This window comes from Mesoplodon mirus (genome assembly GCF_964341445.2).
Source record: "Mesoplodon mirus genome assembly, chromosome: 5".
NCBI classification, from domain to species: domain Eukaryota; kingdom Metazoa; phylum Chordata; class Mammalia; order Artiodactyla; family Ziphiidae; genus Mesoplodon; species Mesoplodon mirus.
Genome location: NC_138980.1, coordinates 12,485,697 through 12,507,986, shown reverse-complemented (window position 1 = coordinate 12,507,986; position 22,290 = coordinate 12,485,697). Strand labels below are relative to the sequence as shown.

The window sequence follows — 22,290 nt, the reverse complement described above, 5'->3', positions numbered from 1 at the left end:
GGAGGGTATGGCTCTAGCAGCTGCAGCTGTGTGGGAAAGAGGATTCTCAAAAGAAGCTAGAAATTCAGGGTTTCTGTGTAAAATGCTTCAGGGTTTAAATGTTGGCCATTTTAAAACACCCCAGGAGACCTCTCTTTGGCAAGCAGTGCATGCTCCCTTTGTCTTAATTACCACAAACCCATCCATTGCCAGGTCTTTTTCTTATCGGCAAGCCCTGGACATGTGTCATCGCTCCTGTTTTAGAGATGAGAAACTTGATGCTCAGATGCATCCTTGGCACAGAGGCCAGGAAGTGGCAGAGCTGCGATTTAGATCCAGGCCAGGCTCCCACCAGAACCCGCTCTCCCACATGCTGGGGCATGAAAGGCGGGGCCTAGAGAGGGAGTATGGCCCTCCTCCGATGGTCCAGGAGTCCGGGGTTGCTGCGGCGCCGGCCGAGGTCTCAGGCTGCTGCCTGACCTGAATCCTGGGAACTCTTTGTGAGGCTCTGTCGCCATCTAGTGGTCACACCTCAGCATCCAGGTGAGCGCGCCTAGTGCATGGAGGAATGACCATTCATCCCAGGGTGGTGTGGGGTCCTATGCCTTGGGAGCTTGTATTTGAGACCTGCTTCTACCAGCCCCACTTTAAGACTTCAGACTAGACATAGTCTCTGAGCCTTAGGTCTCATTTCTAAAATGGAGAAAAAATGGTACATCCCACCTGGGGCTGTTAGGGTTAAATGAGAGAATGCAAGTACCCAGCCTAGTTCAGCTTTCAACACACGTCTCCTCCCCGGGCCCCCAACAATTGTCATTAAAAGCAGAAGAGAACTCTATGGGCCACTCTTGGCCAAAATATGTTCTCATGCCAGTCCCAGACAGGGGCCGCCCAGCCTGGCCCTGGCACCGCCAAAGCTTCCCACTTCCCACTCGATGCTGGTTCATCGAGCTTAGAGAATAACAATGAAGACTGTCAGAGCCCCTCTCTCCCTTGAAGTATCCCTGATACTTCCCTGAGTATCTTTCCAGGAGACTAATTCCTGGGCCTTGGAACCACAGTAGGATCATCTTTTAAGAGTTCAGAGCAGGTTGGTTTTGAGTTTGTTTTCCTTTTCCCAATGTTTTTCTCTGTTGTAGCAGCAAAGCCATTTTTCCCATCCATACTTCAAAGGCCCAGATTTAAAATAAATCAATAAATAAAAGTAGAAAAAAAATTAAAAAATAAAAGTAGAAATGGAACCATTGTGATTTGCAAGGTGGTGGTAAGAAATCAGAACCTTCATCACTTCCCACACTAAACCTCCAGGGACCCCCTTTGAAAATCACCAGCTTTAGGCATTATTTCCAGGAGACCCTGGTTAGGATACGCCAGGAAGAAGGTGACCTATTAACCCACAAGCACCTACTGGCACAGACAAGGTTATGGGAAGTTTCCATTTGGAATCAATCCTTTAATTTTTTTAATTGCGATATAGTTGATGCGTAACATTATATTGGTTTCAGGTGTACAACGATTCGATATTTGTGTATATGGTGAAATGATCACCACAGTAAGTCTAGTTAACATCCATCAGCATATATAGTTATATATTTTTTTCTTGTGATGAGAACTTGTAAGATCTACCATCTTAGCAACTTTCAAATATAGAATACTATTAACTGTAGTCACCATGCTGTATATAACACCCCCAGGACTTATTTGTCTTATAGCTGGAAGTTTGTACCTTTTGACCCACTTCACCCATTTCGCCTACCCCCCCACCCCTGGCAACAACCAGTCTTTCCTCTGAATCTACAAGCTCAGGTTTTTTCATTTTGTTTTGTTTTACAATAGATTCCACATACAAGTTAGGTCATATAGTATTTGCTTTTCTCTCTCTGACTTATTTACTTAGCATAATGCCCTCAAGGTCCATTCATGTTGTCACAAATGGTAAGATCTGCTTCTTTTTCATGGCTGAATAGTATCCCATTGTACATACATATATACCACATTTTCTTTATCCATTCTTCCATTGATGGACACTTAGGTTGCTTCCATGTCTTGGCTATTGTAAATAATGTTACAATGGACGTGGAGGTGCAGATATTTAGTGAGTGTTTTTGCTTCCTTCAGATAAATACCCAGAAGTGGATCTGCTGGATCATATGGTAGTTTTAAGTTTTTGAGGAACCTTTATACTGTTTTCCATAGTGGCTGCACCAACTTACATTCCCTCTAATAGTGCACAAGAGTTCCCTTTTCTCCACATCCTCATGAACACTTGTTATCTCTTCTCCTTTTAATAGTAGCCATTCTAACAGGTGTGAGGTGACGTCTCATTGTGATTGTGATGTACACTTCCCTGACACTTAGTGATGCTGAGCACCTTTTGGACATCTCTATGAATTCTTTGGGAAAATGTTTATTCAAATCTTCTGCCCATTTTTTAATCAGTTTGTTTGGGTTTTTGCTGTTGAGATGTATGAGTTCTTTATATATTTTGGATATTAATCCCTTATCAGATATATGATTTGCAGATACTTTCTCCCATTTACTAGGTTACCTTTTCATTTTGTTGATGATTTCCTTTGCTGCCCAGAAGGTTTTCAGTGTGGTGTAGTCCCACTTATTTTGTTTTTTGTGCTTTTTGGTGTCAAATCCAAAAAATCATCACCAAGACAATGTCAAGGAGCGTACCACCTATGTTTTCTTCTAGGAGTTTTATGGTTTCAGGTCTTATGTTCAAGTCCTTAATCCATTTTGAGTTAATTTTTGTAGATAGTGTAAGATAGTGGTACCGTTTCGTACTTTTGTATGTGGCTGCCCACTTTTCTCAGCACCATTTGTTGAAGAGAGACTGTCCTTTCTGCTTTTTATATTCTTGGCTACTTTGTTGTAAATTAATTGACCACATATGCATGAGTTTATTTCTGCACTCTCTATTCAGTTCCATTGATCTATGTGTCGGTTTTTATGCCAGTATCACACTATTTTGATTACTATAGTTTTGTAATATATATAGTTTGAAATCAGGGAGAGTGATTCCTCCAGCTTTTTCTTTCTCAAGATTGCTTTGGCTATTCAGTCTTTTATGGTTTCATACAAATTTTAGGATTGTTCTATTCCTGTGAAAAATGCCACTGGACTTTTGATAGGGATTGCACTTAATTTGTAGACTGCTTTGGGTAGTATGAACATTTTAACACTACTGATTCTTCCAATCCATGAGCACTGAACATCTTTCCATTTATTTTTGTCTCCTTCACTTTCTTTCATCAATGTCTTAACAGTTTTAATTGTACAGGTTTTATACCTCCTCAGTTAATTTTTTCTAAGTATTTTATTCTTTTTGATGTGATTGTAAATGGGATTGTTTTCTTAATTTCTCTTTCTGATAGTTCACTATTAGTGTATAGAAATGCAACTGATTTTTTTTTTGCTTTTCTTAATTGAAGTATTGTTGATTTACAGTGTTGTGTTAGTTTCCGGTGTACAGCAAAGTGATTCAGTTATGTGTGTGTATATGTGTGTGTGTCTGTGTGTGTGTATATAAATATATATATATTCTTTTTCAGATTCTTTTCCCAGATAGGTTATTATAAAATATTAAGTATAGTTCCGTGTGCTATACAGTAGATCCTTGTTATTTATCTATTTTATATATAGTAGTGTGTATATATTACTCCCAAATTCCTAATTTATCCCTCCCCTGCACCTTTCCCCTTTGGTAACCATAAGTTTGTTTTCTATGCCTGTGAGTCTGTTTCTGTTTTGTAAATAAGTTCATTTCTGTCATTTTTTTTAGATTCCACATATAAATGATAGCATGATATTTGTCTTTCCCTGTCTGATGTACTTCACTTACAGTGATAATCTCCAGGTCCATCCATATTGCTGCAATTGGGGTTATTTCATTCTTTTTTATGGCTGAGTAGTATTCCATTGTATATATGTACCACATCTTTATCCATTCATCTGCTGATGGACATTTAGGTTGCTTCCATGTCTTGGCTATTGTGAATAGCACTGCAATGAACACTGGGGCTGCAGTGAACATGTATCTTTTTGAGTTACGGTTTTCACCGGATATATACCCAGGAGTGGGATTGCAGGATCATATGGCAGTTCTAATTTTAGTTTTTTAAGGAAACTCCAAACTGTTCTCCATAGTGGCTGTACCAAGTTACGTACCCACCATCAGTGTAGGAGGGTTCCCTTTTCTCCACACCCTCTCCAGCATTTATTATTTGTGGACTTTTCGATGATGGCCATTCTGACTGGTGTGAGGTGATACTTCATCAGAGTTTTGATTTGCATTTCTCTAATAATTGGCAACGTTGAACATCTTTTCGTGTGCCTCTTGGCCATCTGTACGTCTTCTTTGGAGAAACGTCTATTTAGATCCTCTGCCCATTTTTCGGTTGGGTTGTTTGTATTTTTGATATTGAGCTGCATGAGCTGTTTGTGTATTTTTGAGATTAATCCCTTGTCAGTTGCATCGTATGCAAATATTTTCTCCCATGCTGTGGGTTGTCTTTTTATTTTGTTTATGGTTTCCTTTGCTGTGCAAAAGCTTTGAAGTTTAATTAGGTCTCATTTGTTTATTTTTGGGTTTATTTTCATTACTCTAGGAGACTGCTCCAAAAAGATCTTGCTGCTATTTATGTCAAAGAGTGTCCTGCCTATGTTTTCCTCTAGGAGTTTTATAGTATCCAGTCTTACATTTCAGTCTTTAATCCGTTTTGAGTTTATTTTTGGGTATGGTGCTAGAGAACGTTCTAATTTCATCCTTTTACATGTAGCTGTCCAGTTTTCCCAGCACCACTTACTGAAGAGACTGTCTTTTCTCCACTGTATATTCTTGCCTCCTTTCTTGTAGATGAATTGACCATAGGTACGTGGGTTTATCTCTGAGCTTTCTATCATGTTCCACTGATCTATAAGTCTGTCTTTGTGCCGGTAGAGTACTGTTTTGATGACTGTAGCTTTTTTTTTTTTTTTTTGGTACGCGGGCCTCTCACTGTCGTGGCCTCTCCCGCTGCGGAGCACAGGCTCCGGACATGCAGGCTCAGCGGCCATGGCTCACGGGCCCAGCCGCTCTGCGGCACGTGAGATCTTCCCGGACCGGGGCACAAACCCGTGTCCCCTGCTTCGGCAGGCGGACTCTCAACCACTGCGCCACCAGGGAAGCCCATGACTGTAGCTTTGTAGTATAGTCTGAAGTCAGGGAGCCTGATTGCTCCAGTTCCAGTTTTCTTTCTCAAGGTTGTTTTGCTATTCAGGAGCTTTTGTGTTTCCATACAAATTTTTAAATTTTTTGTTCTAGTTCTGTGAAAAATGCCATTGGTAATTTGATAGGAATTGCACTGAATCTGTAGACTGCTTTGGGTAGTAGAGTCATTTTCACAAAGTTGATTCTTCCAATCCAAGAACATGGTATATCTCTCCATCTGTTTGTGTCATCTTTGCTTTCTTCCATCAGCATCTTATAGTTTTTGGAGTACAGGTCTTTTGTCTCCTTAGGTAGGTTTATTCCTTGGTATTTTATTCTTTTTAATGTGATGGTAAATGGGATTGTTCCCTTAATTTCTCTCTCTGATCTTTTGTTGTTAGTGTATAGAAATGCCACAGACTTCTGTGTATTAATTTTGTATCCTGAAACTTTACTGAATTCACTGATGAGCTCTAGTAGATTTCTGGTAGCATCTTTAGGGTTCTCTATGTATAGTATCATGTCATCTGTAAACAGTGACAGTTTTACTTCTTTTCCAATTTGGATCCCTTTTATTTCTTTTTCTTCTCTGATTGCTGTGGCTATCTATGTTGAATAAAATTGCTGAAAGGGGCTTCCCTGGAGGTCCAGTGGTTACCATGCCACACTTCCAATGCAGGGGACGTGGGTTCAATCCCTGGTCAGGGAACTAAGATCCCGCATGTCATGCTACGTGGCCAAAAAAAAAAAAAAGAAAGAGAAGAAAAAAAGTGGTGAGAGTGGACATCCTTGTCTTGTTCCTGATCTTAGAAGAAATGCTTTCAGCCTTTCACCATTGAGTCTGATGTTAGCTGTGGGTTTGTCACGTAGGGCCTTTATTATGTTGAGGCCCCTATAGGTTCCCTCTATGCCCACTTTCTAGAGAGTTTTTATCATAAATAGGTGTTAAATTTTTTTCAGAAGATTTCTCTGTATCTTCTGAGATGATCATATGGTTTTTATTCTTCAGTTTGTTATCACACTGATCGATTTGCAGATACTGAAAACTCCCTGCACCCCTGGGATAAATGCCACTTGATCATGGTGGGATTTATCCCACCATGTATCATGGTGGGATTTATCCCACCATGTATCATGGTGTATGGTACTTTCAGTGTATTGTTGGATTCAGTTTGCTAGTATTTTGTTGAGGATTTTTGCATCTATGTTCAGCAATGATATTGGTCTGTAATTTTCTTTTTTTGTGGTATATTTGTCTGGTTTTGCTATCAGGGTGATGGTGGCCTCGTAGAATGAGGTTGGAAGTGTTCTTTCCTCTGCAATATTTTGTAATAGTTTCAGAAGGATAGGTGTTAACTCTTCTCTAAATGTTTTGTAGGATTTGCCTGTGAAACCGTCTCGACTTGTGCTTTTGTTTGTTGGGGTCTTTTTAATCACAGATTCAATTTCAGTACTTGTAATTGGTCTGTTCATATTTTCTATATCTTCCAGGTTCAATCTTGGGAGATTGTACCTTTCTAAGAATTTCTACATTTCTTCCAGGTTGTCCATTTTATTGGCATATAGTTGCCTGCGGTAGTCTCTTATGGTGCTTTGTATTTTTGTCGTGTCAGTTGTAACTTCTTTTTCACTTTTGGTTTTTTTTAATATAAATTTATTTAATTTATTTTTGGCTGTGTTGGGTCTTCATTGCTGCGCATGAGCTTTCTCTAGTTGTGGTGAGTGGGAGCTACTCTTCGTTGCAGCACATGGGCTTCTCACTGCAGTGTCTTCTCTTGTTACAGAGCATGGGCTCTAGGCGCACAGGCTTCAATAGTTGTGGCAGGCAGGCTCAGTAGTTGTGGCGCACGGGTTTAGTTGCTCCGTGACATGTGGGATCTTCCTGGACCCAGGCTCAAACCCATATCCCCTTCATTGGCAGGTGGATTCTTTTTTTTTTTTAATTTATTTATTTTTGGCTGCAATGGGTCTTCATTGTTGTCTATGGGCTTTCTCTAGTTGCAGTGAGCGGGGGGCTACTCTTTGTTGTGGTGCATGGGCTTCTCGTTGCAGTAGCTTCTCTTGTTGTGGAGCACAGGCTCTAGGCACGTGGGCTCAGTAGTTGTGGCTTGCGGGCTCTAGAGCTCAGGCTCAGTAGTTGTGGTGCACAGGTTTAGTTGCTCCACGGCATGTGGGATCTTTCCGGACCAGGGCTCGAACCCATATCCCTTGTATTGGCAGGTGGATTCTTAAGCACTGTGCAACCAGGGAAGCCTGGCATGTGGATTCTTAACCACTGCGCCATCTGGGAAGCCCCCATTTCTGAGTTTATTGATTTGGGCCCTCTCCCTTTTTTTCTTGATGAGTCTTGCTAAAGGTTTATCAATTTTGTTTTTCTTTTCAAAGAACCAGCTTTTAGTTTCATTGATCTTTTCTATTGTTTTCTTATTGTCTGTTTCATTTATTTCTCCTCTGATCTTTATGATTTCTTTCCTTCTACTAACTTTGGTTTTGTTTGTTCTTTCTCTAGTTGCTTTAGGTGTAAGGTTAGGTTGTTTGAGATATTTCTTGTTTCCTGAGGTAAATCTGTATCGCTATAAACTTCCCTCTTAGAACTGCATTCCATAGGTTTGTTGCATTCCATAGGTTTGGGATCATCATGCTTTTCTTTTCTGTTGTCTCTAGGTATTTTTTTATTTCTTCAGTGATCCATTCTTTTTTGTTTTTAATAGATCTTTACTGGAGTATAATTGCTTCACAATACTGTGTTAGTTTCTGTTGTACACCAAAGTGAAACAGCCATATGCATAAATATGTACCCATATCCCCTCCCTCTTGAGTCTCCCTCTCATCCTCCCTTTCCCACCCCTCTAGGTCATCGCAAAGCACTGAGCTGATCTCCCTGTGCTATGCTGCTGCTTCCCACTAGTTAACTATTTTACATTCGGTAGTGTATATATGTTGATGCTACTCTCACTTCCCCCTCCCACCCATTTCCTCAAGTCCATTCTCTATGTCTACATCTTTATTCCTGCCCTGCAACTAGGTTCATCAGTACTTTTTTTTTTTTTAGATTCCATATATATGCATTAGCATACAGTATTTTTCTCTTTCTGACTTACTTCACTCTGTATGACAGACTCTAGGTCCATCCACCTCACTACAAATAACTCAATTTTGTAACTTTTTAAGGCTGACTAATATTCCATTGTATACATGTGCCACATCTTCTTTATCCATTCATCTGTTGATGGACATTTAGGTTGCTTCCATGTCCTGGCTATTGTAAATAGAGCTGCAATGAACATTGTGGTCCATGACTCTTTTTGAATGATGGTTTTCTCAGGGTATATGCCCAGCAGTGGGATTACTGGGTCCTATCGTAGTTCTATTTTTAGTTTTTTAAGGAACCTCTGTACTGTATTCCATAGTGGTTGTATCAATTTATATTCCCACCAACAGTGCAGGAGTGTGCCCTTTTCACCACACCCTTTCCAGAATTTATTGTTTGTAGATTTTTTGAAAATGGCCATTCTGACCAGTGTGAGGTGATACCTCATTGTAGTTTTGATTTGCATTTCTCTAATAACTAGTGATGTTGAACATCTATTCATGTGCCTCTTGGCCATCTGTATGTCTTCCTTGGTGAAATGTCTCTTTAGGTCTTCTGCCCATTTTTTAACTGGCTTGTTTGTTTTTTTTGAAATTGAGCTCCATGAGTTGTTTGTATATTTTGGAGATTAATCCTTTATCTGTTGTTTCATTTGCAAATATTTTCTCCCATTCTGAGAGTTGTCTTTTTGTCTTCCTTATGGTTTCCTTTGCTGTGCAAAGCTTTTAAGTTTAATTAAGTCACATTTTTTTGTTTGTTTTTATTTCCATTACTCTGGAAGGTGGGTCAAAAAAGATCTCGCTGTGGTTTATGTCAAAGTGTATTCTTCCTATGTTTCCCTCTAAGAGTTTTATAGTGTCTGGTCTTACATTTAGGTCTTTAATCCATTTTGAGTTTATTTTTGCGTATGATGTTAGGGAGTGTTCTAGTTTCATTCTTTTACATGTAGTTGTCCAGTTTTCCCAGCACCACTTACAGAAGAGGTTGTCTTTTCTCCATTGTATGTTCTTGCCTCCTTTGTCATAAATTAGTTGACCATATGTACGTGGGTTTATCTCTGGGCATTCTATCCTGTACCATTGATCTATATTTCTGATTTTGTGCCAGTACCACACTGTCTTGATTACTGTAGCTTTGTGGTATAGTTTGAAGTTGGGGAGCCTGATTCCTCCAACTCTGTTTTTCTTTCTCAGGATTGCTTTGGCTATGTGGGGTCTGTTGTGTTTCCATATGAATTGTAAAATTTTTTGTTCTAATTCTGTGAAGAGTGTCATTGGTAGTTTGATAGAGATTGCATTGAATCTGTAGATTGCTTTGGGTAGTATAGTCATTTTCACAGTACTGCTTCTTCCAATCCAAGAACATGGTATATTTCTCCATCTGTTTATGTCACCTTTGATTTCTTTCATCAGTGTTTTATAGTTTTCTGAGTACAAGTCTTTCACCTCCTTAGGCAGGTTTATTCTTAGGTATTTTATTCTTTTTGTTGCGATGGTAAATGAGAGTGTTTCCTTAATTTCTCTTTCTGATTTTTCGTTGTTGGTGTATAGGAATGCCAGAGATTTCTGTGCATTAGTTTTATATTCTGAAGCTTTACCAAATTCACTGATTAGCCCTAGTAGTTTTCTGGCGGCATCTTTAGGATTCTCTATGATAGTATCATGTCATTTGCAAACACTGAGAGTTTTACTTCTTCTTTTCCAATTGTATTCCTTTTATTTCGTTTTATTCTCTGATTGCCATGGCTAGGACTTCCAAAACTATGTTGAATAAGAGTGGTGAGAGGGGATATCCTTGTCTTGTTCCTGATCTTAGAGGAAAATGCTTTCAGTTTTTCACCATTGAGTATGATGCTTGCTGTGGGTTTGTCATATATGACCTTTATTATGTTGAGTAGGTTCCCTCTATGCCCGCTTTCTAGAGGGTTTTTTTAATCATAAATGGGTGTTGAATTTTGTCAAAAGCTTTTTCTGCATCTATTGAGATGATCATATGGTTTTTCTTCTTCAATTTGTTAATATTGTGTATCACATTGATTGATTTGCATATATTGAAGAATCTTTGCATCCCTGGGATAAATCCCACTTGATCATGGTGTATGATCCTTTTAATGTGTTGTTGGATTCTGTTTTCTAGTATTTTGTTAAGGATTTTTGCATCTCTGTTCATCAGTGATATTGTTCTATAATTTTCTTTTTTCGTGATACCTTTTTCTGGCTTTGGTATCACGGTGATGGTGGCTTCATAGGATGAATTTGGAAGTGTTTCAACCTCTGCAGTTTTTTGGAAGAGTTTGAGAAGGATTGGTGTTAGCTCTTCTCTAAATATTTGATAGAATTCGCCTGTGAAGCCATCTGGCCTGAGACGTTTGTTTGTTGGAAGATTTTTAATTATGGTTTCAATTTCATTACTTGTGATATGTCTGTTTATATTTTCTAATTCTTCCTGGTTCAGTCTTGGAAAATTGTACCTTTCCAAGAATTTGTCCATTTCCTCATGGTTGTCAATTATATTGGCATATAGTTGTTTGTAGTAGTCTCTTATAGTCCTTTGTATTTCTGCAGTGTCAGTTGTGATTTCTCCTTTTTCATTTCTAATTTTATTGATTTGCATCCTCTCCCTTTTTTTCTTGATGAGTCTGGCTAAGGGTTTATCAATTTTCTTTATCTTCTCATACAACCAGCTTTTAGTTTTGTTGATCTTCGCTATTGTTTTCTTTGTTTCTATTTCATTTATTTCTGCTCTGATCCTTATGATTTCTTTCCTTCTACTGACTCTGGGTTTTCTTTGTTGTTCTTTCTCTAGTTGTTTTATGTGTAGGGTTAGATTGTTTGAGATGTTTCTTGTTTCTTAAGGTGAGATTGAATTGCTATAAACTTCCCTCTTAGAACTGCTTTTGCTGCATGTGATAGGTTTTGGGTTGTCATGTTTTCATTGTCATTTGTTTCTATGTATTTTTTTATTCCTTCTTTGATTTCTTCAGTGATCTCTTGGTTATTTAGTAGTGCACTGTTTAGCCTCCATGTATTTGTGTTTTCCACAGTTTTTTTTCCTGTAATTGATTTCCAATCTCATAGCATTGTGGTCAGAAAAGATGCTTGAAACAATTTCAATTTTCTTAAATTTTCCGAGGCTTGATCTGTGACTCAAGATGTGATCTATCCTGGAGAATGTTCTGTGTGCACTTGAGAAGAAAGTGTATTCTGCCACTTTTGGGTGGAATGTTCTATAAATATCAATTACATCTATCTGGTCTGTTGTGTCACTCAGAGCTTGTGTTTCCTTATTAATTTTCTGTCTGGATGATCTGTCCATTGGTGTGAGGTGTTAATGTCCCCCACTATAATTGTGTTTCTGTTGATTTCCCCTTTTATAGCTCTTAGCATTTGCCTTATGTATTGAGGTGCTCCTATGTTGGGTGCATAAACACTTATAATTGTTATTTCTTCTTGGATTGATCCTTTGATCATTGTGTAGCATCCCTCATTATCTCTTGTAAGAGTCTTTAAAGTCTATTTTATCTGATACAAGTATTGCTACTCCAGGTTTCTTTTGATTACCATTTGCATGGAATATCTTTTTCCATCCCTTCACTTTCAATCTGTATGTGTCCCTAGGTCTGAAGTGGGTCTCTTGTAGACAGCATATACATGGGTCTTGTTTTTGTATCCATTCAGCCAGTCCGTGTCTTTAGGTTAAGGCATTTAATCCATTCACATTCAAGGTTATTATTGATATGTATGTTCCTATTACCATTTTCTTAATTGTTTGGGGTTTGTTTTTGTGGGTCTTTTTCTTCTCTTGTGTTTCCTGCCTAGAGGAGTTTCTTTAGCATTTGTTGTAAAGCTGGTTTGGTGGTGCTGAATTCTTTTAGCTTTTGCTTGTCTGAAAAGCTTTTGATTTTTCCATCAAATCTGAATGAGATCCTGGCTGGGTAGAGTAATCTTGGTTGTAGGTTTTTCTTTTTCATCACTTTAAGTATATCCTGCACTCCCTTCTGGCCTGCAGAGTTTCTGCTGAAAAATCAGCTGATAACCTTATGGGGATTCCTTTGTATGTTATTTTTTGTTTTTCCCTTGCTGCTTTTAATATTTTTTCTTTGAACTTAATTTTTGTTAGTTTGATTAATGTGTGTCTTGGTGTGTTTTTCCTAGGGTTTATCCTGTATGGGACTCTCTGTGCTTCTTGGACTTAGGTGACTATTTCCTTTCCCATGTTAGGGAAGTTTTCAACTATAATCTCTTCAAATATTTTCTCAGACCCTTTCTTTTTCTCTTCTTCTGGGACCCCTGTATTCAAATGTTGGTACGTTTAGTGTTGTCCCAGAAGTCTCTGAGACTGTCTTCAATTCTTTTCATTCTTTTTTCTTTATTCTGCTCCTTGGCAGTTATTTCCACCATTCTGTCCTCCAGCTCACTTATTAGTTCTTCTGCCTGTGTTTCCTTATTGATTTTCTGTCTGGATCATCTGTCCATTGGTGTAAGAGGGGTAATGCAACTGATTTTTATATATTAATTTTGTATCTAGCAACTTTACTTAATTTGTTAGTTCCAACAGTTTTTTAGTGGAAACTTTAGGTTTTTCTATATATAACATCATGTCATCTGCAAATAGTGACAGTTCTACTTCTTACTTTCCAATGTGTATGCCTTTTTTTTTTCCTTTCCTAATTGCTCAGGCTGGGACTTCCAATACTTTGTTGAATATAAATGGCAAGAGTGGGCATCCTTGTCTTGTTTCTGATTTTAAAAGAAAAGCTTTCAGTTTTCACCACTGAATATAATGTTAGGTGTGGGCTTGTTATATATGGCCTTTATTTGGTTGAGTTTGTTCTATGCCTATATTGTTAAGAGTTTTCATCATAAATGGATATTGAATTTTGTCAAATGATTTTTCTGCATTTATTGAGATGATCACATGATTTTGATCCTTCATTTTGTTAAGTTGGTGTATCACACTGATTGAATTTGTGATTTTGAGCCACTCTTGCATCCCTGGAATACACCCCACTTAATCAAGGTATATGACCTTTTTAATGTATTACTGAATTAGGTTTGCTAATATTTTATTAAGAATTTTTGCATCTATGTTCATCAGGGATATTGGCCTATAATTTTCTTTTCTTGTGGCATTCTTGTCTGGTTTTAGTATCAAGATGATGCTGACCTTGTAAAATGAATTTGGAAGTGTTCCTTCCTATTTTTTGTAAGAGTTTGAGAAGGATTGTTATTAAGCCTTCTTTAAATGTTTCGTACAATTCACCAGTGAACCCATCCAGTCCTAGACTTCTGTTTGTTGGGAGGTTTTTGACAGCTGATTCCATACCCTTAGAGGCATACCTCGTTTTACTGCACCTTGCTATATTACGCTTCACAGATACTGTATTATTTACAAACTGAAAGTTTGTGGCAACTCTGTGTCAAGTCTGTTGGTGCCATTTTTCCAACAGCATTTGCTCACTTCATGTCTGTGTGTCATGTTTTGATAATTCTCATAATATTTCAACTTTTTTCACTATTACAGTATTTATTATGGTGATCTGTGATCAGTGATCTTTGATGTTATTATTGCAAAAAGATTATGCCTCCCTGAAGGCTCAGGTGACAGTCAGCATTTTTTAGCAATAATGTATTTTTAAGTTAAGGTATGTACATTGTTTTTTAGACAAAATGCTATTGCACCCTTAATAGAGTACACTGTAGTATAAACATAACTTTTATGTGCACTGGGAAACCAGAAAATTCATGTGACTTGCTTCATCATGTGGTCTGGAACTGAACCTACAGTATCTCCAAGGTATGCCTGTATATCTATGGAGATAAATAAGATAGACGAAATGAATTATAAAGCAAATGGGACTCACTGGAGAATCTGTAGGTATAACAGGTAATAGGAGTTCTCTGTACTGTTTTTATTTTTGTGATTTATGTTGTTTGAAATTATTTCCAAATAAAAAGCAAAACAAAATGCAAGGAATACTAGTCAAGTTCACAGCCCAGTGCAGGCTGTGGAAGGCACTCAGCAAACCCTCTGTCTCTCCCGCTTCTCTCCTGCTCAGCGTGGAGACCGTGAATGACGGGCAGTTTCACAGTGTGGAGCTGGTGACGCTAAACCAGACCCTGAACCTGGTGGTGGACAAAGGAGCCCCCAAAAGCCTGGGAAAGCTCCAGAAGCAGCCAACAGTGAGCATCAACAGCCCCCTCTACCTTGGAGGTAAAGCCCCATCCCCTCCCACCCCAAACACCAACACCTCCACCTCCCCCCTGTGCTCAGGCACCCACCCCCAGGCCAACTGGTGGGGCTCGCTGCTCTCAGCACCCACTGCCAAAGCTAATCAAGGAAGGCTTCCTGGAGGAAGTGACAACCAAGCTGCTCCCTAAAGTGTGAATAGTTAGCCAGATCATGGGGAGGAGATGAGGAAAGGAAAGAGAGCAGGGTTCCTTCTGAGAAACTACAAGTTTTTTAGGGAGGATGGTAGACGGTGAAGATGGAATGGGGAGGGAGGAGATGGAGACAGGGGCCAGCCCCTTCAGATACAGGGGCTTCCCTCTGCTCTGTCACCCCCTCAGATGCTGTGAGTCTCAGCTGATATATGTAGAGGAGTAGGTTTGCTATTACAGTCATTCAAAGGCCAAAGAGAGAAGGGGCTACCAGTCTGGCAGAGCAGGGGCCTGAAACCCAGCCTTGGGCCAGTAGTTCTCAAAGGGTTATGTGCAAAAAAAAATAAAAAATAAAAAAAAAAGGCATCAGAGCAGCTTGTTCAACATGGCGACTCCCAAGACTTCTCCCAAGGAGTCCACCTCTGAGGGCTGGAATGCGGGCAAGCAGGGTGGGCAGGGGAGTGTCTTCAGGTTACTGTCCTGGCGTCCCTCCCGCAGGCATCCCCACCTCCACGGGCCTCTCGGCCTTGCGCCAGGGCGTGGACCGGCCGCTGGGCGGCTTCCACGGCTGCATCCACGAGGTGCGCATCAACAACGAGCTGCAGGACTTCAAGGCCCTCCCGCCGCAGGCCCTGGGCGTCTCGCCAGGCTGCAAGTCCTGCAGCGTGTGCAGGCACGGCCTGTGCCGTGCCGTGGAGAAGGACAGCGTGGTGTGCGAGTGCCACCCAGGCTGGACCGGCCTGCTGTGCGACCAGGAGGCCCGCGACCCCTGCCTCGGCCACAGGTCGGTGTCCCTCCCCCTCTGCCCCGCCCGGGAAGTGGGCACTGATGGAAGCTGGAGGGACTGCAGTCAGACTGTAGACAGGGGCTGCTTAGAAGGTCAGGGGCTTCACACATCCAAACAGCAGGTCTTGCTCAGAGGTGACATCCGTGTGCCAGAGCCTAGCTGAAAAACACTTGTCAAGTGGCCTTCAGAAGTCGAAAGGGTCACCCGTGTGCGTGCACCTTGGCAAGTGGGTGCATTTCGGCCCGACTCGACTCCCCACTCATTGGTACCCTATGAGGGCACCAGGGGTGTATAACCACGCACAGCCAAATCATTTCGTGGCTCTGGCATTCATCGTGCATCAAAATACTTACTGAGGGCCTACTATGTGTCAGGGCTTGTGCTAAAAACAGGAGACCCAGCATCCTCAGTGTTCAGAAATCTGAATTGGCCAAAGATAACACCAGAGCCATGTCTAGTAATTTGCTTGGCTGAACAAGCTGGGACATGATATTGTGGATCAGGAGTGAAGGATAGCTATAAAGGGGTTGAGTTTCCTGGGTAGCTCTGGGGAGAGAGAGAGAGAGAGAGAGAGAGAGAGAGAGAGAGCGAGCGAGAGAGAGAGAGAGAGTGTGTGTGTGTGTGTGTGCGCGCGCGTTTGACTCTGTAACGAATATGTCTGCAATGACCCCTGCCTCTGAATGTCATCCCAGTACAGAGAATGCTGCAGCACAATTAAGAATCCAGGCTTTGGCATCAGTTTCTCCATCTATGAGATGTGGATAAGACTATCTACTGCACAGGACAGCAGAGGAGAGGGGATTGTAGAAAATAAGACTGATGCTAGGTGTAAAGCACTTACCCCAATGCCTGGCACAGAGCACGTGGTAGCTGGTGGTGGTGGTAGAGATAGTAGTAATCATGTCATCAATTAAGATGGCAGAACAATTAAACTGTGTGGAGACTGCGTGGGTTCTGATGTCTGTGTGTAAAACAGCCAGCCTCATCAAGCTCACAGCTGTCAGTGTCATTGGGGGATGCTCACAGCCTCCAGCTGACTGATGCTCAGCCACTGGGCTGGTGGAGGGTGGACCATGGGATGGAGAAGGCCTAAGGTCCCACAGCTCCGTGTCCCCTGGTCTGGGCCGGGGTGGACAAAGGAAGCCTCCAGCTGCACTGACTGCCTGGTTCCCCTCTCATCCTCGCCTTTGCCTCCAGCTGCAACCAGGGGAGATGCGTGGCAACTGGGACCTCATATGTGTGCAAGTGCGCCGAGGGCTACAGAGGGGCTTTGTGTGACCACAAGAATGACTCTGCCAACGCCTGCTCAGCCTTCAAGTGTCACCACGGGCAATGCCACATCTCGGATCAAGGGGAGCCCTACTGCCTGTGCCAGCCCGGCTTTAGTGGGGAACACTGTGAACAAGGTGGGTCCACTGTGCCCGTGGGGGGATGGTGCCCGGGAAGGATGTGGGGGTCAGACTTGGACTCCACATTCAGATGGCCTAAGTTCCAGTTCTGGCTGAGCCACTTAGAGGCTGCATGACATCTTCATTAAATTACTTTCTGAGCCTCAAATTCCTTCATGTTGAATATGGGGGGGGGCAACACTATAACTTCCTGTATCAGTTATCCATTGCTGCATAACAAATTAGCCCCAACACATAGCAGTTCAAAACCACACTAAACATGCTCCATCCCACACGGTTCCAGTGGGTCAAGCATTCAGAAACAGCTTAGCTGGATAGTTCCAGTTGGGGCCTCTGGAGGTTGCAAACCACCAGGACTGTGTGAGAAGTCTTGTTCTTTCTTTCCTCTCCTAATTGCCGGCCCTGGAGCTGCCAGAGTGGCCCTCTGACCAGCACCACTGACTCACCTGGGAGCTTATTAGAAATGCAGACACTGAGGCCCAGCCCAGACCTTTTGAATCTGAACCTGCATTTTTTTGTTGTTGTTGTTTTTTGGTTTTTTTTGCGGTACGCGGGCCTCTCCTGTTGCGGAGTACAGGCTCCGGACGCGCAGGCTCAGCGGCCATGGCTCACGGGCCTAGCCGCTCTGCGGCATGTGGGATCCTCCCAGACCGGGGCACGAACCCGTGTCCCCTGCATCGGCAGGCGGATTCTCAACCACTGCACCACCAGGGAAGCCCCGAACCTGCATTTTAACAAGAGCCCTCGATGGTTCTCAATCAATCACATTAACATTTCAGATGTTGCTCTGCAGTCTCCTCCCAAACCTCATGCCATTACTGGGTCAACCAAAGACAGTTCCTTCGTCTGATCCTATTTCAAAAACATCAAATCACTTACCTCTCTTAGTGACCCCTTTAGTGTATTAATTTGGAGGTAAGTGCAAAAAAGGAAAATTGAAATTAAATTATATTCCAGCTGAAATGGTTCTGTCTCACCGTGGAGGTTTTTCTCCTGTATGGAAACTGAGAAGTCTTCATCTTCCTTCCTGCCACCAGAATCCTGGGCAGGCCACCTCCTGTCACTAGAGGACTCTTTCACATTTTATACCTTGTTGAAATACCACTCTTAACCGATTTTGTTAAATAATGTATTCTGAAGTAATTTCAGATCTAACAGAAAAATTGCCAGAACAATATAAACAGCGTTCCCATTCCAACTGGACAGCCCAACTGTTATGCTGCCGAGTGTGCATTCTCCCTGCCCTGCACATCACACACACCTATTATCATTAGTCTTCTTTTGATCCTGTTAACAATCACATAATTTTAAAAACCTATATCAAGCGTAACAAAATTCACATTACATCACATTAACCACCTAAAGCTTTAAACTGCATAAAGCCCTTTTGCATTCACCATCCCTGTGATGCTCATAACAGCCCATGAAAAAGCAGGAAGAACCAGGACATGTGTCGCCATTTTCCACACAAGGAAACTGAGGCTCAGGGGTGACAAGGCTCAGGGATCCAAGGCTGTGTGGCCGAGGATCCTAGTCCTGAATCCATTAGTCTCTCTCAGTGCCTTGCTCCAGATGCTTTCCCAATGTACTGAGGACAGTAGTGGGGTCAAGGTGAAGAGTTGGGTCAGGGACCAGAGGATTAAGCAGATCCAGGGGTCCCCTCCCCTCCCCTCATTTCTAAACTTGTGGAAAAGCTCGCACACGCATGCACACACACACACACACACACATACACCCCCGACCCCAGTCTCTTTGGCTCACTGACTACTGTTCCTCTTTCAGATCTCAACTCCAGCATCACTTTCCAGAGATAATCCCTGGCCCCTGGGCTAGTCAGGCTCTTTTTGCCATGTAGTTTGTATAAACACATCCCATTTCTTCGTAGCATGCACCTCAGTTTATCATTACAAATGTATTTATTTAAATGACACTGTAATTAGTGTCTAGACTCTACACCAGCAGAGACAGGCTACTGAGAGTGGTGGGGACTGGGGCAAACTGGAGATCTCCTGCCCGGTCTAAAGCCCGCGGCTTCAGCCCGTCATTGCCATGCAGGGATGCAGACTCAGCTTTGCCAGAGCCCCTGGTTTTCAAAGAAACCAGATAGCCCAATGTTTAGATGCAATCTCCTGGCATTGTGGTTTTTTTCTTTTTTTTAATGTTGGCATTTAATTTGGTTTCTAAGCATCTGTGGCACAAGCAACATAGGTCTGGGATGGGATTTAGCCCTCAGTCCCCCAATCTGCCACATCTAGTTTGATCTTTAAGTTCCTTAAAGGAAGGGACCAAGCCTGCTCTTGTCACCCTGCTATCCTCGGGGCTTAGTTTTAAACCTAGTATAGAGGCTGGCATGGAAAGGCACTTAGTATTTGTGGAAGAGTGAGATGGGTTATGGGCGGGTGGGCAGGGAGACGGATGGATGAGTGAATGAGTAAGTACGCACGGGCTTCGGCCCACGAGTGTCTCAGAGCAGCCTACCCCGGACGGCCACCTCCAGCCCCAATGCCCTGCCCTTACCTCTTCCGCCCTCTGCAGAGACTCCATGCCTGGGGGGGGTAGTCCGAGAGGTGATCCGCCGCCAGAAAGGTTATGCCTCGTGTGCCACGGCCTCCAAGGTGCCCGTAATGGAATGTCATGGGGGCTGCGGTCCCCAGTGCTGCCAGCCCACCCGCAGCAAGCGGCGGAAATACGTGTTCCAGTGCACAGACGGCTCCTCGTTCGTGGAAGAGGTGGAGAGACACTTAGAGTGCGGCTGCCGCCCGTGTTCCTAAGGCCCCCCGCAGCCCTTCCGCCTCCCGGACTCCAGCCGGGTGGGTGGGGACAGCCACATGGGACCCCCCGCGAGATTCGCAGTGAAGCAGTAGAAGCTGGAGAGGAAGCAAAAGAAGAGAATATTAAGTATATTGTAAAATAAACAAAAAATAGAACTTATTTTTATTATGGAAAGTGACTATTTTCATCTCTTATTATATAAATATATCACACCATCTGAGTATATGTACCATATAGTGAGTTATTTTTACCGAGCTTTTCGTTCTGTGTTGTGTATTTGTCGTGTTTTTATAAACAGCTGTTAAAAGTTTTAAGAAAAAAGGCTAATAAAAATGTTTTAAAACGAAAGGATGAGCATAAAGAAGTGACAGCCTGTCTGAGAAGGAAGGAGGAGGTTTATACGTCTAGGAAACACTGTCGTCGTTAGGTCGGCAGAAACCAGAACCTGCTTACTGAGCTCAGGAAACAGAACGAGAAGAGGAAAAGAGCGAAGGAGAAGGTTTTTTCTTTGTTTCTTCCGATTTTTAATGACTTTTCCTTCCCTGCAAGCACCCGGCTTTTCAGTCCTGGTGGCCGAAGCCCAGGATGCCCAGTTCTTCCAGGAAAAGCCGCTGGGCACTGGCCTCCGACTCTCCCTGGAACCCAAAGCATTGGCTCCCGCCCATGTGCCCCAGACCCCTGCAGGGTCTGAGCCCACTGCAGACCCCCTCCCCACCCCCTCCCCGTCCTGGCGGCCCTTGATTCCATTACAGGACTGTCTGAACTCCGCCACAGGCTTCATCTGAGCCTGTTTTGCCAAATCTGAAAACAGATGCCCCTCTCCGGCCCCTCCCCAGGAAGGCAGTCCCCCCGCTGCTCCTCCAGGAATGCAGGGGCCACCCATCTCCTCAAGCCCCAGCACTGGCCCTTCTACTGGAAGTTCTGACCCACTCTCCTCCCTCAGCCAACCTTGTACTGGGAGGCGACACCAGGAGAGCAGGCAGCCAGGGCTGTTGGGAATGAGGAAGGCTGGAGCCAAGCCTGCCCACAGCTCTGTAGCAGCCCGACTCACTGGCAAGCTGCCATGGGGTAGCTAGGCCTCTGACACCTAAACCTCCAGGCCTCCGTCATGAGGACGAAGACCCCTTGCCCGTCTGTACCACTTTTCCGTGCATATCCGCACTGCACCTTATTCCATCCATGCGACCCCTGCCCCCGGCGAAAGGAAGCAGTACAACCCCATTTCATAGATAAGGAAACTGAGGCCTCGCTCCAGCCCTGTAACTCTCCTCACGCCACATCTCTGACAAGTGAATGAGCCAAGCCTAGAGCCTAGACTCACAACTCTAGATTCCTCCTCCAGAACAGCATAAACACAGGCGATGCGGGCAGCTTATCAGAGAACTCCCACCACCAGAAAAGGAAATGGTTTTTTCTGCTATTTTTCCTGCTCTCGTTCTGCCTTGTTCATTCCTTGTTCTACCTCCTTGGTATCCAGAAAGATTCTAGCCTGGGGGACTTACATATCAGGGGGTGTGAGCCACGGCAGCCTGTCTGGCCCAGACTCCACTCCAGGAACTGCCGGCCCTCCTGAAGGGGACTTGCCCCTGCCTCTTCCCCACCCTCGTCTGCCCCTTTCCACCCCAGTCAGGCTAAGGCAGAGGGTCCAGGGACTCAGCAGCTCACACCACCCCCCGTCTCGCACCCATTGCTCCCTCCCCCAGGAGCCTCCCCTGCAGAAGAGTCAGGGAGGAGAGTGTAGGGCCCAGTGGACCATCCAGCTCTGAGCATCCCCAGGGGAGCCCAGTGGTTCTCTGAGGACTGATGGCGAGCCAAAAGCTCAAAGAATCGAGAAGGGAGGAAAGAAAAGAAGATGGAGGAACAAAAGGCAAGTGGCAGATAGGAAGGCAAGGAAGGAGGGAAGGAGGGAAGGAAGGAGGGAGAAGAGAGAGAAGGAAGGGAGGAAGGAGGGAAAAGAGGGAAAGAAGGGGGAAGGAGAGAGAAACAACAAGAGAGGGATGAAGAGAGAGGGAGGGATAAGATAGAGGACTTGACTTTAAAATATATATATCATATGTACTATACGTCATGTTCCAGGTACTTACTGTACCTTATGAGGACTGTTTCAAATATTAATGGCTGATGGACTTAGTACTTACTACATTATACATCAGGTACCATTCTAATTTATATATATTAATATATAATACATACTCACTTAATTCTCAAAACAACCCTGCAGTAAAGACATTGCTAACCCATTTTACAGTTCAGCAAATTGAGGCATGGAGAAGTTAACATGCACAAGAGCAGATGCCTAATAAATTACAGAGCCGGGATCTGGGCCCACCGTGTCTAACTCCAGGACTTGCTCCTCATGGGAAGAAAAAAGGTCCCACCTCTAAGGATCCTACAGTCTGAGACAGAAACAATCGTCGAAATAGACAATTGTTTTATTATATGGAAGTAGCTGTCCAGAGTAAGGAATTTCCTATCTTGGGTCTTCAAGGATGAATAGGAGTTTGCCTGGGCACAGGAAAGCGAGTTGAACGTTCCATGAATGCCCTATTGAAAAGCAGGGGAATATGAAAAGAGCTGGCATGTTTGGGGAGCAGTCAGAGGTCTGGGGTGGCAGGAGTGTGGATGCACACTGGGGAGCAGGGATAAATGGGGTAGACATGAAGCAGGGGTTCGAC

At 43.1% G+C, this 22,290-nt stretch overlaps 1 protein-coding gene across 1 annotated transcript in view; it reads left to right on the top strand.

Annotated features, from left to right (window-relative positions):
• The window catches only part of SLIT3 (slit guidance ligand 3), a 616,238-nt gene extending 596,275 nt beyond the window's left edge, over window positions 1-19,963 (top strand). The window contains exons 33-36 of the mRNA XM_082622425.1: window positions 14,326-14,480; window positions 15,146-15,431; window positions 16,632-16,840; window positions 19,379-19,963. Coding sequence (XP_082478551.1) covers window positions 14,326-14,480; window positions 15,146-15,431; window positions 16,632-16,840; window positions 19,379-19,614 — 886 coding nt within the window. The 3' untranslated portion in view covers window positions 19,615-19,963. The remainder of the gene's footprint in view (window positions 1-14,325; window positions 14,481-15,145; window positions 15,432-16,631; window positions 16,841-19,378) is intronic.
• Window positions 19,964-22,290: the final 2,327 nt, after the last annotated feature.